Source organism: Phocoena phocoena, chromosome 10 (genome assembly GCF_963924675.1).
Source record: "Phocoena phocoena chromosome 10, mPhoPho1.1, whole genome shotgun sequence".
Taxonomy (NCBI): Eukaryota; Metazoa; Chordata; class Mammalia; order Artiodactyla; family Phocoenidae; genus Phocoena; species Phocoena phocoena.
Window position 1 is genome coordinate 27,233,711 of NC_089228.1, and position 21,910 is coordinate 27,255,620.

A 21,910-nucleotide genomic window follows, 5' to 3' on the forward strand; every position below is an offset into this window, starting at 1 on the left:
TGCTCATAGCCTCTTTGTCCAAGGAGGGGAGGGGGGAAGGGATTGGGAAATGTTTTGTGAAATGGAATCTTTGGTTTATTGCACAAGATAAATGAGCAATACGGGATATAAACCTGGCTGTGATATTCGTACTGTGTATCTTACTCCAGTGGTTTTATCCCTAGGTATTGATGTTTCCTAAAGTGTGTTCCATAGGAGTCTAGGCAAGGGGTCAGCAAACTTTTTCTGTAAAAGGCCAGATAGTAAATATTTAGACTCTTCAAGCCAAATGATCCCTGTCAAGTCTCAACTCTACCGTGTAGCACAAAAGCCGCAACAGACAATAGGTAAATGATCAAGCGTGGCTGTGTTCCCCTAAAACTTTATTTACAAAAACAGGAAGCTGGCCTGTGGGCCAGAGTTTATTTCCTGGTCTAGGCTTTTGAGACTCTCCTCAAGAAAAGGACTCTGTGGACAGATATATTTAGGAAGCTCTGTGTATCCGCTCATCTACCCCACGCCCTTGTCTCCTGGAGAGCCTCAAAGTACACCAGCATATTTCAAAACTCGAAGAATATAGTCATACCGAAGCTTGTTTAACTGTGCTCAATCCAGAGTTCCCTAAATGTATTTGACCACACTACTTTTTTTTTTTGATGGGATATCTATCCTGTAGGACCAATTACAGGAACTCCTGTAGGTCGTGAATTCGACAATTTCCATTATTGCTTGGCAAATAAACCCTATCTGAAATGTGTGGCAGGTTTGGTGCCACCTCCATTCCCCAGCGAGGAGGAGGACTGTCGCTCAAGGCTGCCAGAGGGTCAGTCTCAGACTCCCCTTTCTGGAGAAGTGGAGAACTCCTAGGCGGAGAGAATTTTCTGCTATAGTTTGAAAATCTCCAATAAAGCCTGATAGTAGTTTTGCTCTGTTAGATTCCCTTTTTCCTGTAGGAAAAGCATTTTGTTCTTTCTGGTCCTTTACATATGTGAAGTGTGGCAACCAGCATGGAGCAAAGGGGGGCGTGCACGGCACACTGCCAGGCACTTCCAGAACAAATATTCAAAAGCCTTTTCTCAATTTGGAAGCCTTGACTTGTGCCCTGTCTTTAAGCAGTTTTCTGAATTGAGACCCTCCTTCTAATATCACACTGAATAAAATTCTGACTCACAAAGAAATCAAAGCAAAATAACTTCTTCAGTCCATCCCCCTTTCCACATCTGAGCCACAAGAGAAGTTTCTTGACTTGCCCTACTGAGCAGGTTTATAGGCAGTAGCTCTTCATTTGTAAGTACCAAGATATCTAAATTTTAGCTTGTAATTCTCAGGTTTATAACAGTCTCTTAATATGGCCCTGCTGACTTCCAGCTCATGAGAATAGAACCGGGACCCTTGATAAAGCATGAATGAGTGATTGTATTTTTTTTAAATGCTCACTCAAATCAAGACAGTTGTCCTGTGCAGAACCGCTGTGAAAAAGGAAAAGGTTAAAATGAGTAATATTCACATTTTGCAAGTAGCAATGGTCTTGAAGTAGCATTTACTCACTTGGGTTTAAATGTGGAGGCTACTACCCCCCAACACACGCAGGAGGAAATGATGGGTATCCTTCCCTGTTTCTTAAGGAGCCCTGGAGGTAGGGGCCTTGTTCTCCAGTTTCTCGCCAGAAGGCAAGGGCTTAAACCTCCCTAACTGTCTTCTCATCTGTAAAACTAATTTTTAAAAACGTCTCTGCTCAGTGTCTGAGAATTGTCATGAAGCTCTGTGATAATGTCACTGAAGTCATTTTATAACCTGTTAAATTCCTTAGAAACCAAGCTAATGACTGCTATCCCTCCTGAACCATAACGTATACCTGATCAGTCAGAAGTAAAGGTAGACTTGAAATCGTTTTCACAATTGGAAGTCTTAGTCTGGGAATGTTTTCTCAGGGTTTTTTTATGGAGTGAAAAAAAAAGTAAAGTGTGAACTCTCGGATCAGTAATTTAAAGATCGGGAGATTAGCAAAGGATTGATCATTCGTGACTAACAACGTGAGAATATTTTATAGGGCTGTGTTTTGTTTCTTAAGTCGATTTTGGCTGTCCAAAACGGTGCTGTAGGCTCGTGAATATGACTGTGGTTTGTTTAATTCATACTAAATAGTACGTGCTTTTCAGAGCAGGTGGAGGTATTGGAAAATGACAACTAAAACATAAGCTAAATTAAAATTGTTTGAAATCACCTACATTTTATTAGCTGATTTCAAAACAGAATGTGGATGCCATGGGACAGATTTGCAGAATGGCCAGCATAAAATGAAGGGTATGAAAAAATTGGGAACACACTTATGTGATCGAAAGGAATAAATCTCTCTGCTTCTTACTATGCCAAGAGAAAGTATGAGCTTCTACCTGACCCCTAGATAGAGGGTTGATAAAGAAGCAGAGGTTCTTTTTTTTTTCCAAGTAAAGAATGATCTTTTGGGGATATTTTTTCACCAAGTTCACTCAAAAATAAGAAGCTGACTTAGATAAATAGATTGTTTGCTCAGTCTTCTCTAATTTTGACACATGATCCCACAGTGTACACACACACACGCACACGCACACACACACACGCACACACACGTGCCCCCAACAGCCCTTCTCTCCAACAATTCTTATACTTGAATAGTTCTGTTCTTCTACTTTTCAAAAGTCATGATTATAGGTACCTGATTATAGGTAAAATGACTGAGAAATGCATTGCAAAGCTTACTTCAAGAAAAACTAGTACAGTTGACCCTTGAACAACACTGGTTTGAATGGCACAGGTCCACTTATATGTGGATGTTTTTTCAGTAGTAAATAATGACAGTCCTACACGGTCAGAGATTGGTTGAATCTACAGATACAGAACTGAAGATAAGGAGGAACCACAGATACAAGGGATAATATAAAGTTATATGTGAATTTTTAACTGTGCAGGGGTCAGTGCCCCTAAGCCCCGTGTTGTTCAAGAGTTAACAAAATATTTCAAATGTTAAAGAAAAACAGAACTCTGACAAGGAAATGCTACCAATATATCGAAGTAGCTAAAAGCAGATTTTAAATATTCTGTATTGTTCAGATTTTCTTATTTCAAAATATGGTCCTATGAAAGAAACTAGAGATATCATCATCATTTCGGTTTGATACAACTGAAGTTATTTGATAGAAAGGGTAAAATGTGAGTCCTTATTGCTTATTTCTCTAGGAGGGTGGCCTTCCATCTCTGAGGAGAGAAAAGGGAAGCTGCGTCTCTGTTTCCGTTAAGCCAGATCATGATGGTCATGATAGGCATTGGTGGAAAATGTCATCCCGTAGCTTGTAACCACAGCTGAAGATAGTCAGCCTCTCGAGGGCAAACCCAGGCTGGACCCCATGGCCTTCTCCGGGGGTCCATGAGGACACGTCATAGCGCCACCGCCCACAGCTGGGCAGGTTGTTCAGAACCCTCCCAGCAGCCCTGAATATGAGCTTTTGGTCCTACCTAAGAGACGGACCACACTTCTACCAGCTCTTTAGAGTTGGTTTGTTGCTCATCTAGTCATCCTGACCTTCTATGTGGAAGAAAACTTAGAAAGCGTCTAATCCAAAGCTTGCCAAGTCTAGAAACCCCTCTGCACTACTCTTTTCTTGACAGCTTGTCTCTTAGTCTCTACTTAAACACTTCCAGGCACAAGGAATCCACGCTTCACTGTTGCCCATTTCAGGTCAGGATGATTCTGAATTACAGAACTAAAAACACTGCTTCTTGATATATGCACACTGAAAACCTTGGGTTTCTCATTTCTCAAAGTGCACTTTCTCTCTGCCTGAGACAGACATGTGAAAAGTATTTTCGAAACAACGTCTTTTCCCAGATTCTCAAAGCTGTCAATATCTTAATGATAATGTCAGACCAAGGAAACTTTAGCAATACAGTAGGTGGCCTGGTATGAAATAGACAAGTATTAGACAAGGAGTCAGAATTCTTAACTCTGCCAGTAATTTGCTGAGTGACCTTGGGCAAGTCAGATGACCTTCCTGAGCCTCAGTAGCCTCCTTTGTAAAACAGGAACTTTGAATACCCAAGACTTTCCAATACTAACATCCTAGGAAATGTGATTTTCTGTATTCACTTCATATATGCATTTAATCAGCACTGCCTCCCTAACACCTAGAGCAAGGCCTGGGACGGGTGTTCAGTAAATATTTATTGATTAGCTGACATTTATTAAGAAACCCATACAGGCTGAAAATTGTAAGAGTACCACAGGAAAACTATGGGGAGAAGGAAGCAAAAGATACAATCCCCTGATCGGGGATTTCAATCTGGTTGGGTCTGTGCAACATGCACACAAGAAAAATGACTTCAAATATTTACCAGTGTACAAAGAACATAAGGAAGAGTTATGAGAGCATAAGTAGAAGGGAAGGAACCTCCACTGAGGAGTCATAAAGGACGTAGCTTGGAGAGTATTTCAGAAGGGGTAGGGATGTTGGGAGAGAACATGAGCAAAAGTAAAATTGGGGGCGGAAAGTAGGGTAGGCAGTAGAAACAGTGAATGTTTGGTTTGGGCCAGCATGGATTATAAAGGAGACAAGCTATAAGGTTGGAGAGACGGTTGGGAGGTTCTAAAATCCCGTGAAGTTTAGAACTTTGTCCACTAGGTCACGCATTCTGAACAGGAGACTTACAGCTCCCAAAGATGATGGAAATTGGTTCTTGGGGGGGGGGGGCAGCGGAGGAGGGTGTGCAACAAAAAAAATCTTCCTCTTGTTGTGTATATGTATAAAGCACAGGTCTATATACAGTACATAAGCAGATATACAGTATACTGGTGGTATTAAAGTTTCATGGGGAAGGCAGTTGGGGGATCTGGTGGTGGTAGGAAATAAAAGCTTGAGAAACACCCCTCTAAACTCTAGAAAGATATCAAAGAGTGCCCCATGCCCCTAAGTAGGGATTAGACCTAAGAGTAAGCCAGGAAAGAGGTTTTAGTGTTCAGAGCACCAAGAGAAGACAAGATGTACCACATATATTCATGCAACAAAAGGCTCATAAAGTGGAAGGCATTCTGTGTCTTAAATCTAGCCCCATCCATAAATCCGAAGCAGAAGACTTTGAGAAAAGACCCAACCATATCCTCTCTGCACAGAGACCGAACCTTAGTAGAATTAATCCTGGAAGGAATGACTCTGACATCCGTAGAAATGATGAGACATGCACACATTTGTACCTTTCATCTATGTGAGAGAGAGAGCAGATGAGAATTTTTTAATCCAGTGCTCCAGGGATGGGTCCTTTGATATGAATGGGAGCTACCCTTTTTCAGCAGTCCCCAAAATGAATGAGTCTAATTTTTAACATGTATCCATTGTTAGGATTGCAATTTACACTTCTTACGCTATCCAGAGGTATCCACTTATGATTTTCACAGATACGCATGCTGTTTTTAGGTAGTTGTTAAAGGACCCTCTAAAGTAATAATTTGTTATATCCATCAGCAGCTTCAGGAGTGCTACAGGAAAATTCCCCCTTTTTACATATAATGCTTGGAATTGTCTCTCTGGTTATTAATATGTTATTAATAGCCAAATGATTTATTAATAACATTAGTAATACACTATTATTTTGCTAAGAGCAGAAATATCAAGCATGTTTCTTCAGCCTTGTAAAAGCAGATCATGATGCTGTGTCACGGGAAGGCAATGTTTCTATAAGTGCAGTGCAGCCGTCCAGCCAAAATGTCATATTTCACAAATACAATATGTTTTGATTAATATAAGTACGTTTTTTAAGTTTTGATGTTTAAAACGAAGCTCATTCCTAATTTGGGTGCCCACCAACCGCTAATATGTTTAAAGTTGCTTTTGCATACATTTGTATGTTATTCATTCCTAGCTACTTTTAATTCACTCAGAATTGACGTTTTAACTTTCCAGGCTGCCATCTCGAAAGACCTCCTAATTCCTTGATCAATATTCAGTGTGTGTATCATTTAATGATCACATTTGCTTATATAGGCTTACACGTGTCTCAGTGGAAATCGCCAACGGTTTTGTTCCATAGCAGTGTTTAAGACTGAGAACCACCAGGGACTGGCTTCAAAGGCAGATTCCCCAGTTAAACAGAGAAACAGGGAAGGAAAAGTTCCATTTTCCCTTCCACTTAATAGTCAGCTTTTAGCTAATCTTCTCTTGAGTGTTCCCACGAGAGCGCCCTTTCCTCCCAAGTAGGGAAGTGTAATTGGCTTTCCCCAACTGTGAAGTGTAAAGGATGAACCTGTGAGACACCTGTTTCCCTTAAGGAAGAGAACGCCAGGTTGGCAATTTTGCATTCTAGGTTTTTCCATCCACCAGCCGGGGCTATATTCCCATCATGAAAGGGTAGCTCATTTCTAGAGAGAGACAGGTGTCCAGACTATTTCTAGAGTCCAAATTTCGGGTGTATCAGGAGACTTGCCCCCCCGAGCAAGCCCAGAGGCAGCTCCAGCCTTTGCAAGAGCTGTGTTAGTCAAATACAGCTTGCCCGGGGCAGAGCTGCTTTGGCAAAACTTGCTCTTCTGCAAGATCCAAAAAGAAAACCTCTACTTCTTTGCCAAAATGCTGTCAACTCCACTTAAACAGGAAGGCTCCTCTCAGATGCAGAGTTAGGCTGGGCTCCACTGTGCCAGTGACTTTGGCTGGATGGAACACCCTTGAAATGCCACTACAGAATCACGAGGTGCCAGCTGGTTGAGCAGTATATGACACAGTCCCTCCAAAGAGATGTGGTTGATGCTCTCTGAGGTTTTTGTTTTGCTTTATTTTCTCTCTTTACCCATAAAGCCATCCATCTCTCTTTCATCACATCAGTTGATCGATCTTTGTTCAAAAAACAAAACCTGATACGAGGTCACAATCTTTAACTGTTTATAATTTTTAACTTACATTTTAACTTTTTACAGAAAATACAAAACTTGATTAATATTCACAAGCTGAACACATCCATGTAACAATCCCACAGATCAAGAAACAGAACATCACCATCACCCCCCAGAAGCCCTTGCCACCCTTTCTCACAGTCTCTGTCTCACTTTCAAGGGTAATTACTTGTAACAGAAGGCCTCATTTTAAATCCACTTGTGGTCAGAGAATTCACTATATGAGCTGAAGTTGGGATTCTTTTCTTTTCCTTTTTTTGAGTGTAAACCTTTCTCCACTTTAATTGGACTTAGTTCGGGAGGGGATGTTTCCATTTTCTTTAAGTGTTCTATAAAATTATGCAAAGCTATTCATTCTTTTTGATACAATTCCTTCATCTTCGCCGTCAACTCTGATGCTCCATTGCACGTACACCTGTCTTCAGAAGTAGCGGTTGGAAAGAATTCCATTTCTGTCCGTTGCCATTATGTATACGTTCAATTGGGTAAATTTCCTGCTACACCTCGTATCTGCTCTCTGACTTAAGAAATGTGCCTCCATCAAAACTAGTTTGTAAATAAAAGAAAAAATCAAAGTGTTCCACCCTTTCTATTAATCCCAGCTCCTTCACGGCAGCCCTAGCCACAGCAACGCCAAGAATTCCATGAACTTCAAGTTCTTTGTATGAGACAAGGTCTAGACCCTTGTGGCAATGGATTTGGAAACTGAAGGCCCCTCACAAAGGCGTTGAAATAACACGATCATTGTATACAGGTGTCCATGAGTGTCCACGCTTTTCAGTCGCTCTGTGGTTAATTTTTTTTCCCATTAACTTTTATCATTTCTCTCTGAACACTGAGCCACACCACAGCTCCCCATCCGTAAGCTGCTTTCTGAAACGTGTCGCTTAAGTTTTCGTTGTCGTCTTGCTGTGGACTTAGCCAATTTATTTACAACTGTTGTGTGCTTCTGCCACATCTGCATTGTCACTGTGATGGTATTTTTTTCTTTCTGTCTGTTTCTTCCACAGGAGTTTAACCAGTAATCTACCCAATGTGAACCTACCCAATGTGAACCTTCCCAAAGTACCAAACCTACCAGTTAACATCCCTCTAGGCATCCCACAAATGCCTACTTTTTCGGCACCGTCATGGATGGCTGCTATATATGATTCTGAGTGTGTATTCAGTTCACATTAGATCTAATTTAAATTTAAGTGATCTTGGCATGGATATGTATTGTTTATTTCTATACATCCTATATAACGGAGATGGAGATGGATAATTAGACATATTTTGCTGATCATACAGAGACAATATTGTTTATTTCTGGCATGCAGCGTGTTTGTAAGACGTTTGCTATATATACAGCACTCACAAATTGTCTTACGCCCACTGAACGTTTGAGGACTATGTTTCACTTCCTGAATTCCTTTGCAAAAGGCTTCTTCCCATATATTTTTTTATTTCATTTTTAATGCAGGTGACATGACTTTAGGAGTCAGTCATCCAAAAATAGTCCAGGAAACCTCTTTGCTGGGCCAGCCGGTCATTTCTGGCTTGATCCAAATCAAAGAGGAAAGCACACCTACCTAGAAGCTGGTTTGGGCTTTTTTTTTTTTTTTTTTTCTTAATAAAAAATTCCTATAGACTGTTTAAACCATATTTCTGGTGTCAGCAAATGGCAGGATATAGTAACAGTATGTTCAGGGCTAAATGAAAATTTCTGAATGGATCAAGCCCTGGTAACATAAATGTTATGTAAAGGTACATTCCAAGGTCATAATACAGTTTGGAGCATTGAGATCTAGGTAGCAAGGAGATGTCTACATTTGCGAATGCACTGCAGTTAAATTTGGCGGCAGCCATATCATCTGTGGTCTCAGTGTAGGGCCACTCTCGACACTCATCCATACAAATGCCAGCGATGCATGGGGTTTGTTTTCCTTGGAGGTCAGGTCACCCCTTTAAAACCAGCAGTTTGGAGGGTGGAGGTTGAGAAGCCATTTCTTCTAGCTTAGGAAATGAATCCTCTCTCCTTCTTTCCTTCTCAAGTAGAAGATCCAGCACCCCGAAATCCTACCTCAGGGAAATTAAATTAGAACCACATGCATGATTTAATACGTGAAAGAAGGTTTAGCAATTCTATACCCTCCTTTGATCCTTTTCTTAGACCACAGCTAATTATAGGCCAGATAAGCTTTTTCTTGAAAGAATAAATTGGCACATTTTCAAAGGGAAGTGTTATTATCAAAGGAATAAAAAATGATCTGAAACTGGCAGTGATGTTTTGAAATCTCAAAATCACATTTGTCAAGATGGCCCTCCACGTTTTTATTTCTGCAGTAACCCAGGTAGAGAACAGAACTTGAAAATGACTGCTCTACTGGGCTTCTCCACAGCTACCTAATATTTTTCAAAACCCATATTTGCTCACAAGTTCACAGTGAAACCGTCTGGTCAGTCTGATTTTCTTTTAAAGACAAATAAAAACCTCCAAAATTTGTATCTGGAAAAAAAAAACCTTCAAAAACAAGCCCATAAATCATATTCATGCTAAGATGACTATATGAAAAGTTAGATTAGGTAGTATCTGTTAAAAATTAACAAATAAATATCCAAAAGCTTCTCTTACCTCCTTCTGTGCATGCTCTGTGACATTGTTTTTGAAAAGATATGAATCAAGACATTGTAATAAAGCAGACAATGGTCTCCATTCAATTAATTAAGACATGAGTGAGAACACATTTTGGTAACTGCTCAACAATCAAAATAATCTTGGTGCTATTGCCTTAACATTAACAGTTTATCTTAAAAATAAAAAGAAAATATTCTTTTCCTCATGTCAAAACTTAATAATAAGCTCTTCAAAGAAAAAGAAAAAAAAAACCCTAGAAGAATTTTTTGTAACTCTGAAACCAGATGGGTGTCAAAATGTTGTTGTAATAAATACCAATTATTGCATTCATATGTACTTAATGATTTAAAACATACAACCATGCAGTTCCAAAACGGGGTTTCGACTAGGCAAAGTTGGGGTTTCTTTTCCCAGGCATAGGATGGGATGGGGGGAAGGCTGAACTTTTACGGAGAAACAGTGCATTCCCCCACTTTTGAACAGTGCCTACCACCGTATCTGAAAAGAAGGCGTAGATTCTCAATCACCCACCAGGAAATGCCTGATTCTATATCTTTTCAGTTTTCTCCTCTGCCACCTTTCATTTTAAGGACGTGTTTCCATGTTACCTGCTCCTTCGTGTCAGATACATCTACGTACTGACCTCAGACTGGTCTGTCCTTGAAAGCGTTACCCTGTTGGTCCAGGCCGTGGGCTCCCTCCCGGCATGTTGGGAGTCTTCTCCTACCCCCATCCCCCTGCAGTAGCTGTGTATGCCTTTATGCACTAGCTATATTTCTCTCTCTGAAGCATTAATTCAATGCAGCTGGCATCTGTCACAATAGAAACACCCACTCTCATCTGTTTCTATAGACGATGTCAGAACAAGTGGTAATGCATGGTATGTTGGACGTTTTATAAATTGCCGTGTTAGCATTAGTGGTATGCGAGGAAGGGGGTGGGAGGTGGCCACCCCACAGAGCTGCCGATGGGATTCTTACAAAAGAGAAAGCCAGCCAGGGAAGGGCAAGAGGGTGAGAGGTGGAGCATTTCCTGTATGTGGGCTTTCCGTCGATGCCCCAGGTAAAAGTTTCTTAGACATCATTGTACAGAAAGGAATCAAGACCAATTTCTCCATCTGTACAGAGGACTGGGTAAGATGGTGCAACGGTACAAGAGCTCAGGTTTTGAGCCCTAAAGCTTTGCAAATATCCCTTGTCCACTCACCTCCCCCCACAACCCACCTTGTCCTGGGGCTGCCTATGCAACGGGCTGGTCTGTGCAAATTGGACTGATAACCAAACTGAACGAGAATCTTGGATTCAAGGTATCCAGGTGGACTCGGCTTGACGTGAGTCACCCCAGTTTCCTTCCAGCCCTTCAAGAGAGAAAGCGGGTCCTCGCTCACCACTTTGTTAGCACTGTCCTTTTACAAACCAAAGTCTTGTGCAGTATCCAAGAGGTCTCCGCTCCGGAGGGCAGCCGGGGAAATGCATGAAACCCTGAATTCTAATAACTGCATGTTGCCATGTAGTTATTATCCGTTGAGACCTACTTCTCCCTCTGGTTCGTGGCCTTCATCTGAATCATCACATGTGTTAATGTGGTTATTAAAAGAAGGCTGATTTTTACCATACCTTGTTCTAGTTATGGGGCAGCACCTTCCTCAGACTTCTCACTGGTCTGGGATAATTGGCCGAACAAAGCCCACGAAGTCACGTATGGTAAAACTCAAAATCTGCCGGTGGAGATCGCCCCCACCTCCACCGCCAACATGCGTCGTTTTGTATGTTGAAGCCACTGTTTGCCTTAAGCCTTCTAGCCCCCAACTGTTCTTGTGTCGGCTTTTGCAGAACCCTAGGCCAGTGGGTGACCCTTGTTTTCAAATTTTTATCCTGCCAGTAACGGATCAGGCACTTCCGAAGATCTGTTCTGGAAACTTGATGCCCTTCAGACCTTCATTCGGGACTTGCACTGGCCTGAAGAAGAGTTTGGAAAGCACCTGGAACAACGGCTAAAGCTGATGGCAAGTGACATGATTGAATCTTGTGTCAAAAGGTGAGCATAGGTGGCCGGACAGGTTTCCGCACCCCTTCCCCGCTGTGCACTGACTCGGGGAAAGGTGAGGGCTCCCACTCTTACAATTGGCCGTAATTTGGAGTGTTTTGGAGAAGGTGATTGTTTGTCAAAGTCAGCTGGAGTGGTGACCACCTCACTGTAGCTTCTATTCACCTTCCCCACGTCTGTCCCAGACCCAGCAAAAGATGGCACAGAATATGGCTGCCAGTTTTTTCATTTAGCTCCATGAGGAAAGTGTCCTTCTTGTCTCTGTATCCCCAATACCCGTAAGTGTCTGGCACAAAATATTTAGTTAGTACATATTTGTTAAATATCTGAGCGTATGCATGGGTGGATAGCTGGCTGGAAGAAAGAGAAGCACCTACGGTTCTAGAGCCAGCGTGTTCAGTACAGGTAGCAGGCATCTCTTGACTTCCCAGCAATGTGGGCAGGACCTCCACGACCTCATTCACTCTGTGTATATGAACTGAGCATGTACCATTTGCCAACCATGAGTTGTCTTGCCTAAAATCTAACTAGCTAGCAACAAAGGGGCATGACACATTAAACGTGCATTTTGATTTCCTACACATGGCCTGGGTTGTCACCATGGCATATAGGATTGAGGTGGGAATGCTGCATCTGACCTTTCTAAGTAGACTTCCCTGAGAAAGAAGAAGAAAATGAGGACAGTACACATCCACTCAACAAAAATTGTTGGGGCTTCTCCTGTATGCCAGGTGCAGTGCTAAGTTCTTGGCACACCAGGAAGGATGGGAGATCGCATCCCTTCCCTCATGGAGTATCTATTTCTGAATATCAGAGGCAGAAATGAAATACGTCTGATTTGACATCATTATCATCACCCTGTCTATCCCCAGACACACATCCAAGTTCCCTCTCCAGTTCGTAACGGTTCCATTATTTTTCCTCATATTCAAAAACACCCGAAATCCCCCAAGCAGCACAGACGACTCTGGATCTCCAGATGTTGTAGAGTTTAGTTGATGGATCAGTTGTGTGTGATGGGGGCTGGGTTTGGCTGAGAGTGAACTGAGTTCATTATTTTGTATCTTGGAAGAAGAAAAGAGAAGTAATAACATCAAAACTGGAAACCAAAAGGGCAAGAGACCTGCACAGCCCAGGTAGGGGAGCATCTCGGCAGGAATTGGTAAAGGAGCCACATGCTGTGGGGAATCTGGGCAGGTGTCCGATGGCACCTCTGGAAGCTTAAAATCCTGGTGATTCAGATGTTGTGTTTTGCTCTTTTCTTCCCAGTTTCAGAAGCAAAGGCAGGCCTGTTTCTCAAACCAAAGGTCAAAATCTTTCCTTAGGGTTTTGAATTCCACCATTTCCTACCTGGTCTATATCAGTTTTAGGAAAAGTAAGCCTTTCCCTATTGCCAAACCATCCCACCAAAAACTTCTTGCAGGGCAGTTTCCCTGTGGTGAAAAGTTCTCCCTTCATCTGTACTAGCGGCTACAACGCAGTAGAAAGAACCCTTACTAGCTTCTGATCTGGGTACGCAGTCGTACAGAAAGACATGTATGCCCTTCTCTGAAAAGCCAGGCTTCTGAGTAGGGAGGAAGAAATAAGGAGATGCTGGGAGGACAAGGGAAGACATAGGGATGTGAAAGGTCGATAGTGACTCTGTTTTCTCCCTTACCACATGCCTTGGTGTGCAGGGGCTTAGCTCCCTGACCAGGGATCGAACCCACCGTGCCCTCGGCAGTGAAAGCTCGGAGTCCTAACCACTGGACCACCAGGGAATTCCCCTGACCACGTGTCTTTATGGATCAGCCACCTCCAAGAGTGTGAGCTACTGAAAGGCAGGGAGTGTATCTTGTTCATTTTGAACTCCTCTCCCTCCCCGGGCCCCCGCCTCATGCCTGGCACATAGTGGCTGTTAAGTAACCTTTTGTGAACAGAAGTTGACCAGCTGCACGTGTACACCTGGCACTGGACACATAAATACCCCCATGTCCCTTTCAGCTGAGGCCCCAGATAAAAGCAGATCAGGCCAAACATAGGGGCAAATGTCATCCCCAAACCTCCAGATTCAGAAGGTAAAATGTGAAGAAGTCCTTGGATGTTGTAAGACATAGAATCTACATTAGTAGAGCCTGGAACATTTGCTTTCCTCTTTGGGACAGAATAAAAGGGCCTTGTTCTAGAAGGGCAAGGGTGTTATTGCATAGATGTAAATATGCAATGCCCAAAAGTCAACCAGGCACTCATTTCCAAGTTTCTCAGCAATTGAAATCATTCATTTGATGGACCTGATGGTGCCGCTGGTCTAGTCTGTGTCAGGTCCTGTGCTCCACACAAAATAAGGCACCCTAACTGCCCTCAGAGAGTCAGTGGATTAAGTGACCTCTCCATTCTTGGCTTTTCCTTCCCATGGAGCCTATCCATCATATTAATTTTGCATTCAGCTTCCTCTTTTCATAGCCGCACACTCCAAGGGCTATGAACAGCTCTCCTGTGAAAACAGAAGACGATTGCTTCATTGTAAGGGAGTGATTTAGCATTTCCATTTCTCAAATTGGGCCGGAACTGGCACACAAACCTCAGAAGATCAGCACAGGGACCTGTCCAAGTCAGGCCCCATCAGGCCCCCTTTTCACAAAACCAGAAAGTGATGTATTTTCAACGTAGCTTAAAATGATCATCTTGATTAGAAAGCTTCTTCAGTGCACCGAGTCTTTGGAAGCCAAGATCATTTATCTTTAACATGATCATATAATATATAGGAGTGTTTTAAGAGGTTTTTTTTTTTTTAAGTTTTTTTTTTTTTTTAAGAACTGGGCTTCCAACCTTAGAAATTATACTTGGCTTCCCTGCCTGCACCCAGGGTGTGTTAGCAAGCTGGCATCCTTTCCTGAGCTAACTAGCTGTGTGGTCCTCCCTATGCACTGTTAGAAAACTGCTACAAATACCTCTTAAAGCAGTGCTTTCCTGGTGGCTGCATGATCTCCAGAACCTGACTGTGAACAATGCTGAAAAGATGCCCTGGTCGAAAGGAGCTTTAATAAAACCACTTACTAACCAGGTACTTTTCTTTAAAGACATGTCATGACGTGACCCACTTCTTTGAAACCTTTTAAAATCTAACTGGTCCCCTTTACAATGCTGATATCAAGGATTAAATCTTACCCCTGTATTACCAGCTGTCCATGTCGGACTAGGGTTTTCCTGTGTGCAGTTAGCACCTTGATGGGATCATAATTTGGCCTGTGTCAAAATTATGTCACCTTACGTTTCCACCGTTGTACGATTCTTGAAATGGTAAGTATATTATGATATTTTCACTTATAAAAATAACATGTTCTTATTACAAAATAATACACTGACGTTGCAAAAACACACAAACAAACATAGTGGAAGCCCCCTGGGACCACTCCTCCTAATTTCACTCTCCTCCCCGAAGGGAGCCATCTTATTTTTGTAGTCTTTAAAGCAATATAATAAGCTTGTTGGATTTTTTTTTTTTTTACGTCACTCTTTCAAAACCAGAAAGGAAACAAACAAACAAACAAAACAATAAGTGTAATTTAAGATATTTCCCCCCATGAAGTTTTTGAAGCTCAGAAGCTGTTTTTTGGGGAGGGGTTTCGCTGTTTTTTTAATGAAGTGATTCAAGGTAGTCGGTTGCCAGTATGAGAGAACTTATATATGCTATAATGCTATAATTGGGTTTTTGTTCATTCATTCATTCTCGTGCAATTAGGGTTCTCCATAGCATGTCAACTATAGACAGAAATACGCCAAGCTACAGGTGTTCCATGAACTGCAGAGAAAGGAAGGGTTTACATGGCTGTCTCTGTGAATAGGCCTTCCTTAGCTGGGAAAGTCATTTTCAAAAGAACACATGTGAAGTCATTGTCGATTGAAACTGGTTACAGCCTTCAATTTTCTTTTTCACTGACCTCTCGGAAAATGTCTCCTCCACCTGCTGCCATCTGGATGCTGAATTGGTCTTTTCCTACTTTGTTTTAATAGAACCAGGATTGCATTTGAAGTTAAGCTGCAAAAAACCAGTCGATCAACAGATTTTCGAGTCCCACAGTCAATATGCACCATGTTTAATGTTATGGTTGATGCCAAAGCTCAATCAACAAAACTTTGCAGCATGGAAATGGGCCAAGAGGTAAAAAAAAAAAAAAAAAATTACGGATTTTCCACCCCTCCATTGATCATGTAGAAGAAAACTTCACAAATTCCTTCCATCTACACTAGTCTGCTAGTTTCAGAAATATACTCTAACATTTGTGGGTTAAGCCACAGATGAATGTTTGGTATCTGTTTGTTAAGTAAATTTCTAAGGCATGTGCTGACGACTATGCCAGTCACTTGGAAGTGATTCTTGGCTGGGGTTGGGGTGACCGTAAAGTTCCCTTAAGTCAGATGAAGTTTGATGACCTTATTTATTAGGCTGGCATCTCCAACAGATCTGTTGGCCAGAATGCAAGTCATTTTCACACTGGAAGTGCATTTTATCACTTTGAACATCTGGACAGCAGGAGAGAGCTCTTCCTAGTATCATGCAACTTCCAGGATGTATAATGTTAGATCACCCTGCTACTCAGTCCCCAGCCAGCAGGCTTTGAATTTCCAAGAAATCACAGGCTTTCCATTTTCCTTAGATTGAGTTGATTGTGAATCTTCCCTGACCAAAAGTTTAGTCCTCTGCTAAGTTTCCAATTCCAAAGTGGTATTTAAAATGTAAAGGAGAAAGAAACAGCAACTTGGGCTTGATTAAAGACTATCATGATCATTTTTCTCCGATGGCCTTAAGCCAGCTAGATATTCATATACCAATTTAGAATTAATTCAGAAACATTTCTGGCAACTCTCATGTTGTTGCCAATTGGCATAAATTGCTCCTAAATCAGATCTTACGATACCAGCCTTATATGCTCAGAATTTTTACTAAATTATATTTGCTCCTTATTCGTTATTTATTTTCTCTCTCGGCACCTTCCATTTTTAAATGTGGGTTGGTGGTATTCTCTTCCTGGCAAGGTCATCTCTAACCTTCTTTCCCCTCCAAATCAGCTTCCTCAACCATCCCTGTTAGCTGCTGCCCCTGACGGATTTTCTCTTTGGGTACCTTGCCCCAGGGGCTGTGTTCTAAGCCCGGGGGTCAAATGCAAGGTGCCAGTGGTTCTCTTTCCTGGCTCCATTTGCTGCATGAGACTGATCTAGAGCAGTAGTTCTCAAATTTCAGGGTCTATCAGACTTATCCAGAGAGCTTCTTAAAACCCAGATTGTTGGGTCCCACCCCGCGAGTTTCTGATAGGTCTGGGGTGTGGTCCAAGGATTTGCATTTCTGACAAATTCCCCAGTGATGCTGGTGCTCCTGGCTGGTCTGGAGACCACATTTTGAGAACCACTGGCCTGGAGCCCCAGTATCCAAAAAGAGTTAAGGAGAAGAGCTGAGGTACAAAGGACAGCCTCCTGAGGAAGGCTTGGGTTGGGTGTCTAGACCCTGGGTCTCTTGCCCTGGCTGTGCTGCAGACTGGACCTGATCAAGTCACTCGGCCTCTTCAAACCTCAGTTTCCTCATCTGTAAAATGATGGCACTGTTCTAGTTTCACTCAGGCTGTTTTTAGCTGTAGACTCAATTCTTCAAACCTTACCAAGAAGGCCAGCATATGAAATGAATAAAATTAGAGCTGCTCTGAAATGGGGGGCAGGAATTCAAGGAAGAGGGGGCCCAGAGCCCAAGCTACCATATTCCTCTTCACACTGCCCCCCAGGAACCGCCCCCCCCCCCACTTCTCTGGGGGACTCGGAACAATCTCGTAGGCTTCACAGAGCCCACTGTAAAAACCCTGTTTTTAGTGATCACTAAAGTTCATTAAACTCCCTTTGAATTCAAACTTTTCAGGCTCCCATCCCTTTAAAATTTTTTTCCCTTTGAGCTTCCTTTTTAAAAACTGAGATAGAATTCACATACCATAAAATTCACCCTTTTAAAAAGGGTGATTCCGTCATTTTTAGTATATTCACAGAGTTGTGTAACCGTCACCACAGTCGGCTGTAGGACATTTTCATCACCCTGAAAAGAAACTCAGACCCATTAATAATAATTCCCCAACCCTCCCTCCCTAGCCCTAGGTAACCACCACTCTTCTAGCTGTCTCTGAGGATTTGCCTATGCTAAGCATTTCATATCAATGGATCTCATGTGCAGCCTTTGGTGTCTGGTTTCCTTCACATGGCATAATGTTTTCAAGATTCATCCACGTTGTTGCGTGTATTAGCACTTCCTTTTTATAGCTAACTGGTATTCTGTTCCATGGATATACTACATTTTGTTTATCACTTCATCAGTTGATGGACATGTGAGTTTCTTCTACTTTTTAGCTGCCTTGAACATTCCTGTACAAGTGTTCATGTGGACCTAAGAGTGCAATTGGATATATACCCGAGAGTGAAATTATCGGGTCATATGGTAACTCTGTGTTCAACTTTTGAGGAACAGCCAAACTTTTTTGCGAAGTGGCTGCACCATTCTACGTTCCCATCAGCAATGTGGGAGAAATCCTATTTCTCCACAGCTTAGCCAAAGCTTCTTATTATCTGTCATTTTTGGTATCACCATCGTAGTGTGTGTAAAATGGTATCTCTTTATGGTTTTGATTTGCAGTGATATTGGCCATCTTTTCTTGGGTTTATTGACCACTTGTATGTCTTTGAACAAATGTCTATTCATTCAAATCTTTTGCTCATTTTAAAAATTGGATTGTTCTTTGTTGTTTAGTTATAAGGGTTCTTTATATATTTTGGATACTAGACCATTATCATATGTATGATTTGCACCTATCTTCTTGCCTTCTGTGGGTTGGTTTTTGTTTTTCACCTTCTTGGTAGTATTCTTTAAAGCGTAAAAGTTTTTTGTTTTTTTTTGTTTGTTTGTGGTTTTTTTTGCGGTACGCGGGCCTCTCACTGTTGTGGCCTCTCCCGTTGCGGAGCACAGGCTCCGGACGCGCAGGCTCAGTGGCCATGGCTCACGGGCCCAGCCGCTCCGTGGCATGTGGGATCTTCCTGGACTGGGGCACGAACCCGTGTCCCCTGCATCGGCAGGCGGACTCTCAACCACTGCACCACCAGGGAAGCCCATAAAAGTTTTTTTAAGTTTTATGGAGTCCAATTTATCTGTTTCTCCTCAGAGTTGCTTGAGATGTCCATTTTCACCGAGTTTCACAAGGATGACACCATTCAGGGTAGGGAAGCGTTGTTACACAGGGATTGGCCTCCTTTCCCCCTTGGCGACTTTTACAGTCCCTCTTCAGATTGACTCAATGGTGGCCGCAATTATAGAACTCCTACATGCCTGGACAGATGGCTAAACAGTCTCTTCAAACAAGCTTAGGCACTCTGATCTTTTCTTTTTGAACTGGAGTTTGGGGAGAGTAATAGGAGTTGGGTGAAGGAGTGGAGAGGGGGGGTTGTCAGAAACCCTACTGAAAATCTGATGAAGTGTATGAGGCCATTTCCCAGAAAAAAAAAAAAAAAAATATATATATATATATACTTTCATACAGTTTCACTATACAATCTCTTATCAGGCCAAACTATAGACCGTGGTTGGAGATATATACTAAGAAATAACAAGTTGATTTTGTCACAGTGGACCCTGTCTCTCATCTTTACCACTGATTACTTCTGTGCTAGAGTAGAATGCCCTTGGCTTAATCTTGAAGTCTTGGTTTTCTAGACTAACTTGTCCAGTGGCTTAATAACTACATCACAGGGACTCTACCCCTTAGCTACCAAACTATGTGACCTCGAGCAAGTCACTTACTCTCATAACCTTGCTGTCGTTTGTCAAATGAGAGATAATAGCATGTAACACACACCCTTTGAGAGGCATGCAGCTTGTCAAAATTGGGGATAAAGCTTCCTAATTTCTGGATGTAAGATTAGAAAGTTGTCTTGGTTATTCCCAAATAGTAACATTTTTGAGGCTAAACTACTTCTTTCTGGACATTGTTCTATTTGATATAATAGAAAAGACTTCACGTATTTACCCCTAAATGATTCAAGGTGTTTTGTTGGGTTTTTTTGTTTTTTTTTAATGAAAACAATAACTGAGACTCATAAATGTTTCCAAGTTTCCCAGAACTAGTGCACAGACGTCCAGGCTAAATGATCTTTGTTAAGGGCCCATCCAATACTGTATTCTAGTCTATGATTCTTAGCCGAAGCCTGTCAGTTTCCCAAGCCATGCTAGAGAGACCTGCTATGCCATTTCTCCTTAATGTAACTGAGTCAGAGACACCTAAGTGACCAGCTTGCGAGAAATGAGGCCTTTTCTGACCTTAGAATGCCAAGTGACTGAACAGTGAGAATGAAGCCAGACATCATTGTCTGTAAATATATACTTCCTTGAAGGACCTTGCTCTGTGGCTGTGACCTTGACTAGAACTTTATCGGGAAGTCTCATGCAAATGGTCTCTCAATTTTTCTCACTTTGTAGAATGGAGATGTTCATCTCCAAAGTAAAGCTGAATTGTTAAAGTGAGATTGGCCAAGGGTGGCTGGAAACATCACGATATTGGGAGAAGTCCAGTGTTTTTATGTAGTTTTCATTTTGTGAATATCGGATAGTAAACTCATATTACAGATCTAGTTACTAATACCTGCTTCCACCTGGATTCCAACTCCCTTCAGGTATTTTGGACTAGATACCGACCAGGTGATACAATATTCTCCAATTGTAAGATCACTTCCTGAATTTCATCACTGGGATAAAGTCTTATTTAAAGGCAGCTGTTGAAACATTTGTTAACCATACTTTTCCATCTTAAATATTTATTTTTTCATTAAAATTTGTGAAGCACCAATAGAGAGGAGATTGTGTATTAAATAGTTTCTCACTTGGTCTGGTGTGTTTCCATCTCACTTCCGAGGTCAGATGGTCTTAACAGAAAGACAACGTACACACAGTCTGTTCCACGACAAGGCGAAATGTACAGCACAGGAAGTCAAGTGGAATAATTTTCACGAAGTGATTGTGAATTTGCTGCAACTTAGCTCATCAGAAGCAAAAGTAAACTCTCCAAACTTTCCACACCACTGAAGATTAGTAGTTCCCTTGCCATCATCATCGTCATGATCTAGTGCCCCAGAATATAACCTTAGGAATATTGTTGTTATTATTAGGGTCAAGTCAATCTAAGAAGGCCAACAGAGAGGACTGGAAAATGCAAAAACAGGAAGGATCCCTGTTTGTACCCGTATTAGGATGCAGATAGAACTGGATAGTTCAACTGACTGCAAAAAATTTTGTGACAAGATAGTTTAGTTAGGGGGATGGTAATTAAAAGATGCCCCAGTAGCATTTGTATCCCTTCATGGAGCTTCACATCTGCATGGAGCAATGTATCTCCCAAGAAAGAGCAGAGTGAAGGCAAAGTACTTACTGTTTCTCCAGAAAAGCAGGTCAATCAAATAAGTCTCCGGAGAATCTGGTAAAAGGAATTCACGTATTTTGTAATTACTTGAATAGGAATGGGGACTGCTTTGATACGTACCCCTTTGCCACGTGATAAGCAGGGTAGATATTCCCCTGCCCTACTATATATCCCAAAGTAGGTTCTATTTAATTCAAATTATAGTTTACATACGATCAAGTGTATATATTTTACATGAGTTTAGAGAACTGTATACACACATGTAACCACCATGCTAATCAATTAGTAATTGTAGGAGTAATTCTGCCAGATAGCACTTCTGAGTCTCTAAACCACGTTTCCATGCGTGGTTTCATGACTTTGTTAGGTGAATATGATTTCTACACTCACAACAGGGATAATTCTAGCCCCATTGAGGAGATAAGGAAATAGACCAATAGAGATGAACATGCTCAAGTTTCCTCCAGAAGTAACAGACAGAATAGTCAAAGCGAACACTTTGTTTTCATAAGTAGAAATTAAGAAAAGTGGAGAGGAGTGGAGGTCATAATATTCACCTGGAGAGAAGGGGAGAGACAGTGGGACTACCTGGAGAGTAGTGGGGACCATATTTGGCATGGGAATATTGAAGATAGGAAGAGGTTCCCATAAACCACCACGTCTCCCTATACTTTAGTTTGGATTCCTTAGAGAATGAAAAGGTTTGAGGTTCCCCCACTTCTGAAGAGAAAGCCTGTTTGTCTTTGGAGAAAGAATGACATCGTTAACTCTTCAGAAAAAGAGCCTCAGTCTCTCTTGGTGCAGAGTGATTGCTCTTGGCTTTGTTTGCCATTTCAGCCAAGTGTTTCGAGAGATTGTTTCTTTTCTCAATGATGTTCTTTGCTTGGTTAGAAACTCCTCCTTTCATATTTCATATTATTTTGCCTGCAGCTAGCTTTTCGG

The 21,910-nt window shown here is 41.8% G+C and overlaps 1 protein-coding gene across 14 annotated transcripts in view; it reads left to right on the forward strand.

Annotated features, from left to right (window-relative positions):
* Positions 1 to 21,910, forward strand: part of CADPS (calcium dependent secretion activator) — a 478,500-nt gene that overhangs the window by 383,622 nt on the left and 72,968 nt on the right. For 9 of the 14 annotated variants that reach the window (XM_065884698.1, XM_065884694.1, XM_065884699.1 and 6 more), the window contains 2 exons: positions 11,388 to 11,543; positions 15,546 to 15,693. In XM_065884698.1, the coding sequence (XP_065740770.1) occupies positions 11,388 to 11,543; positions 15,546 to 15,693 (304 nt within the window). Of the gene's footprint in view, positions 1 to 7,899; positions 8,047 to 11,387; positions 11,544 to 15,545; positions 15,694 to 21,910 lie in introns of all 14 variants that reach the window. The other 5 variants (XM_065884693.1, XM_065884696.1, XM_065884697.1 and 2 more) reach the window with 2 other exon arrangements.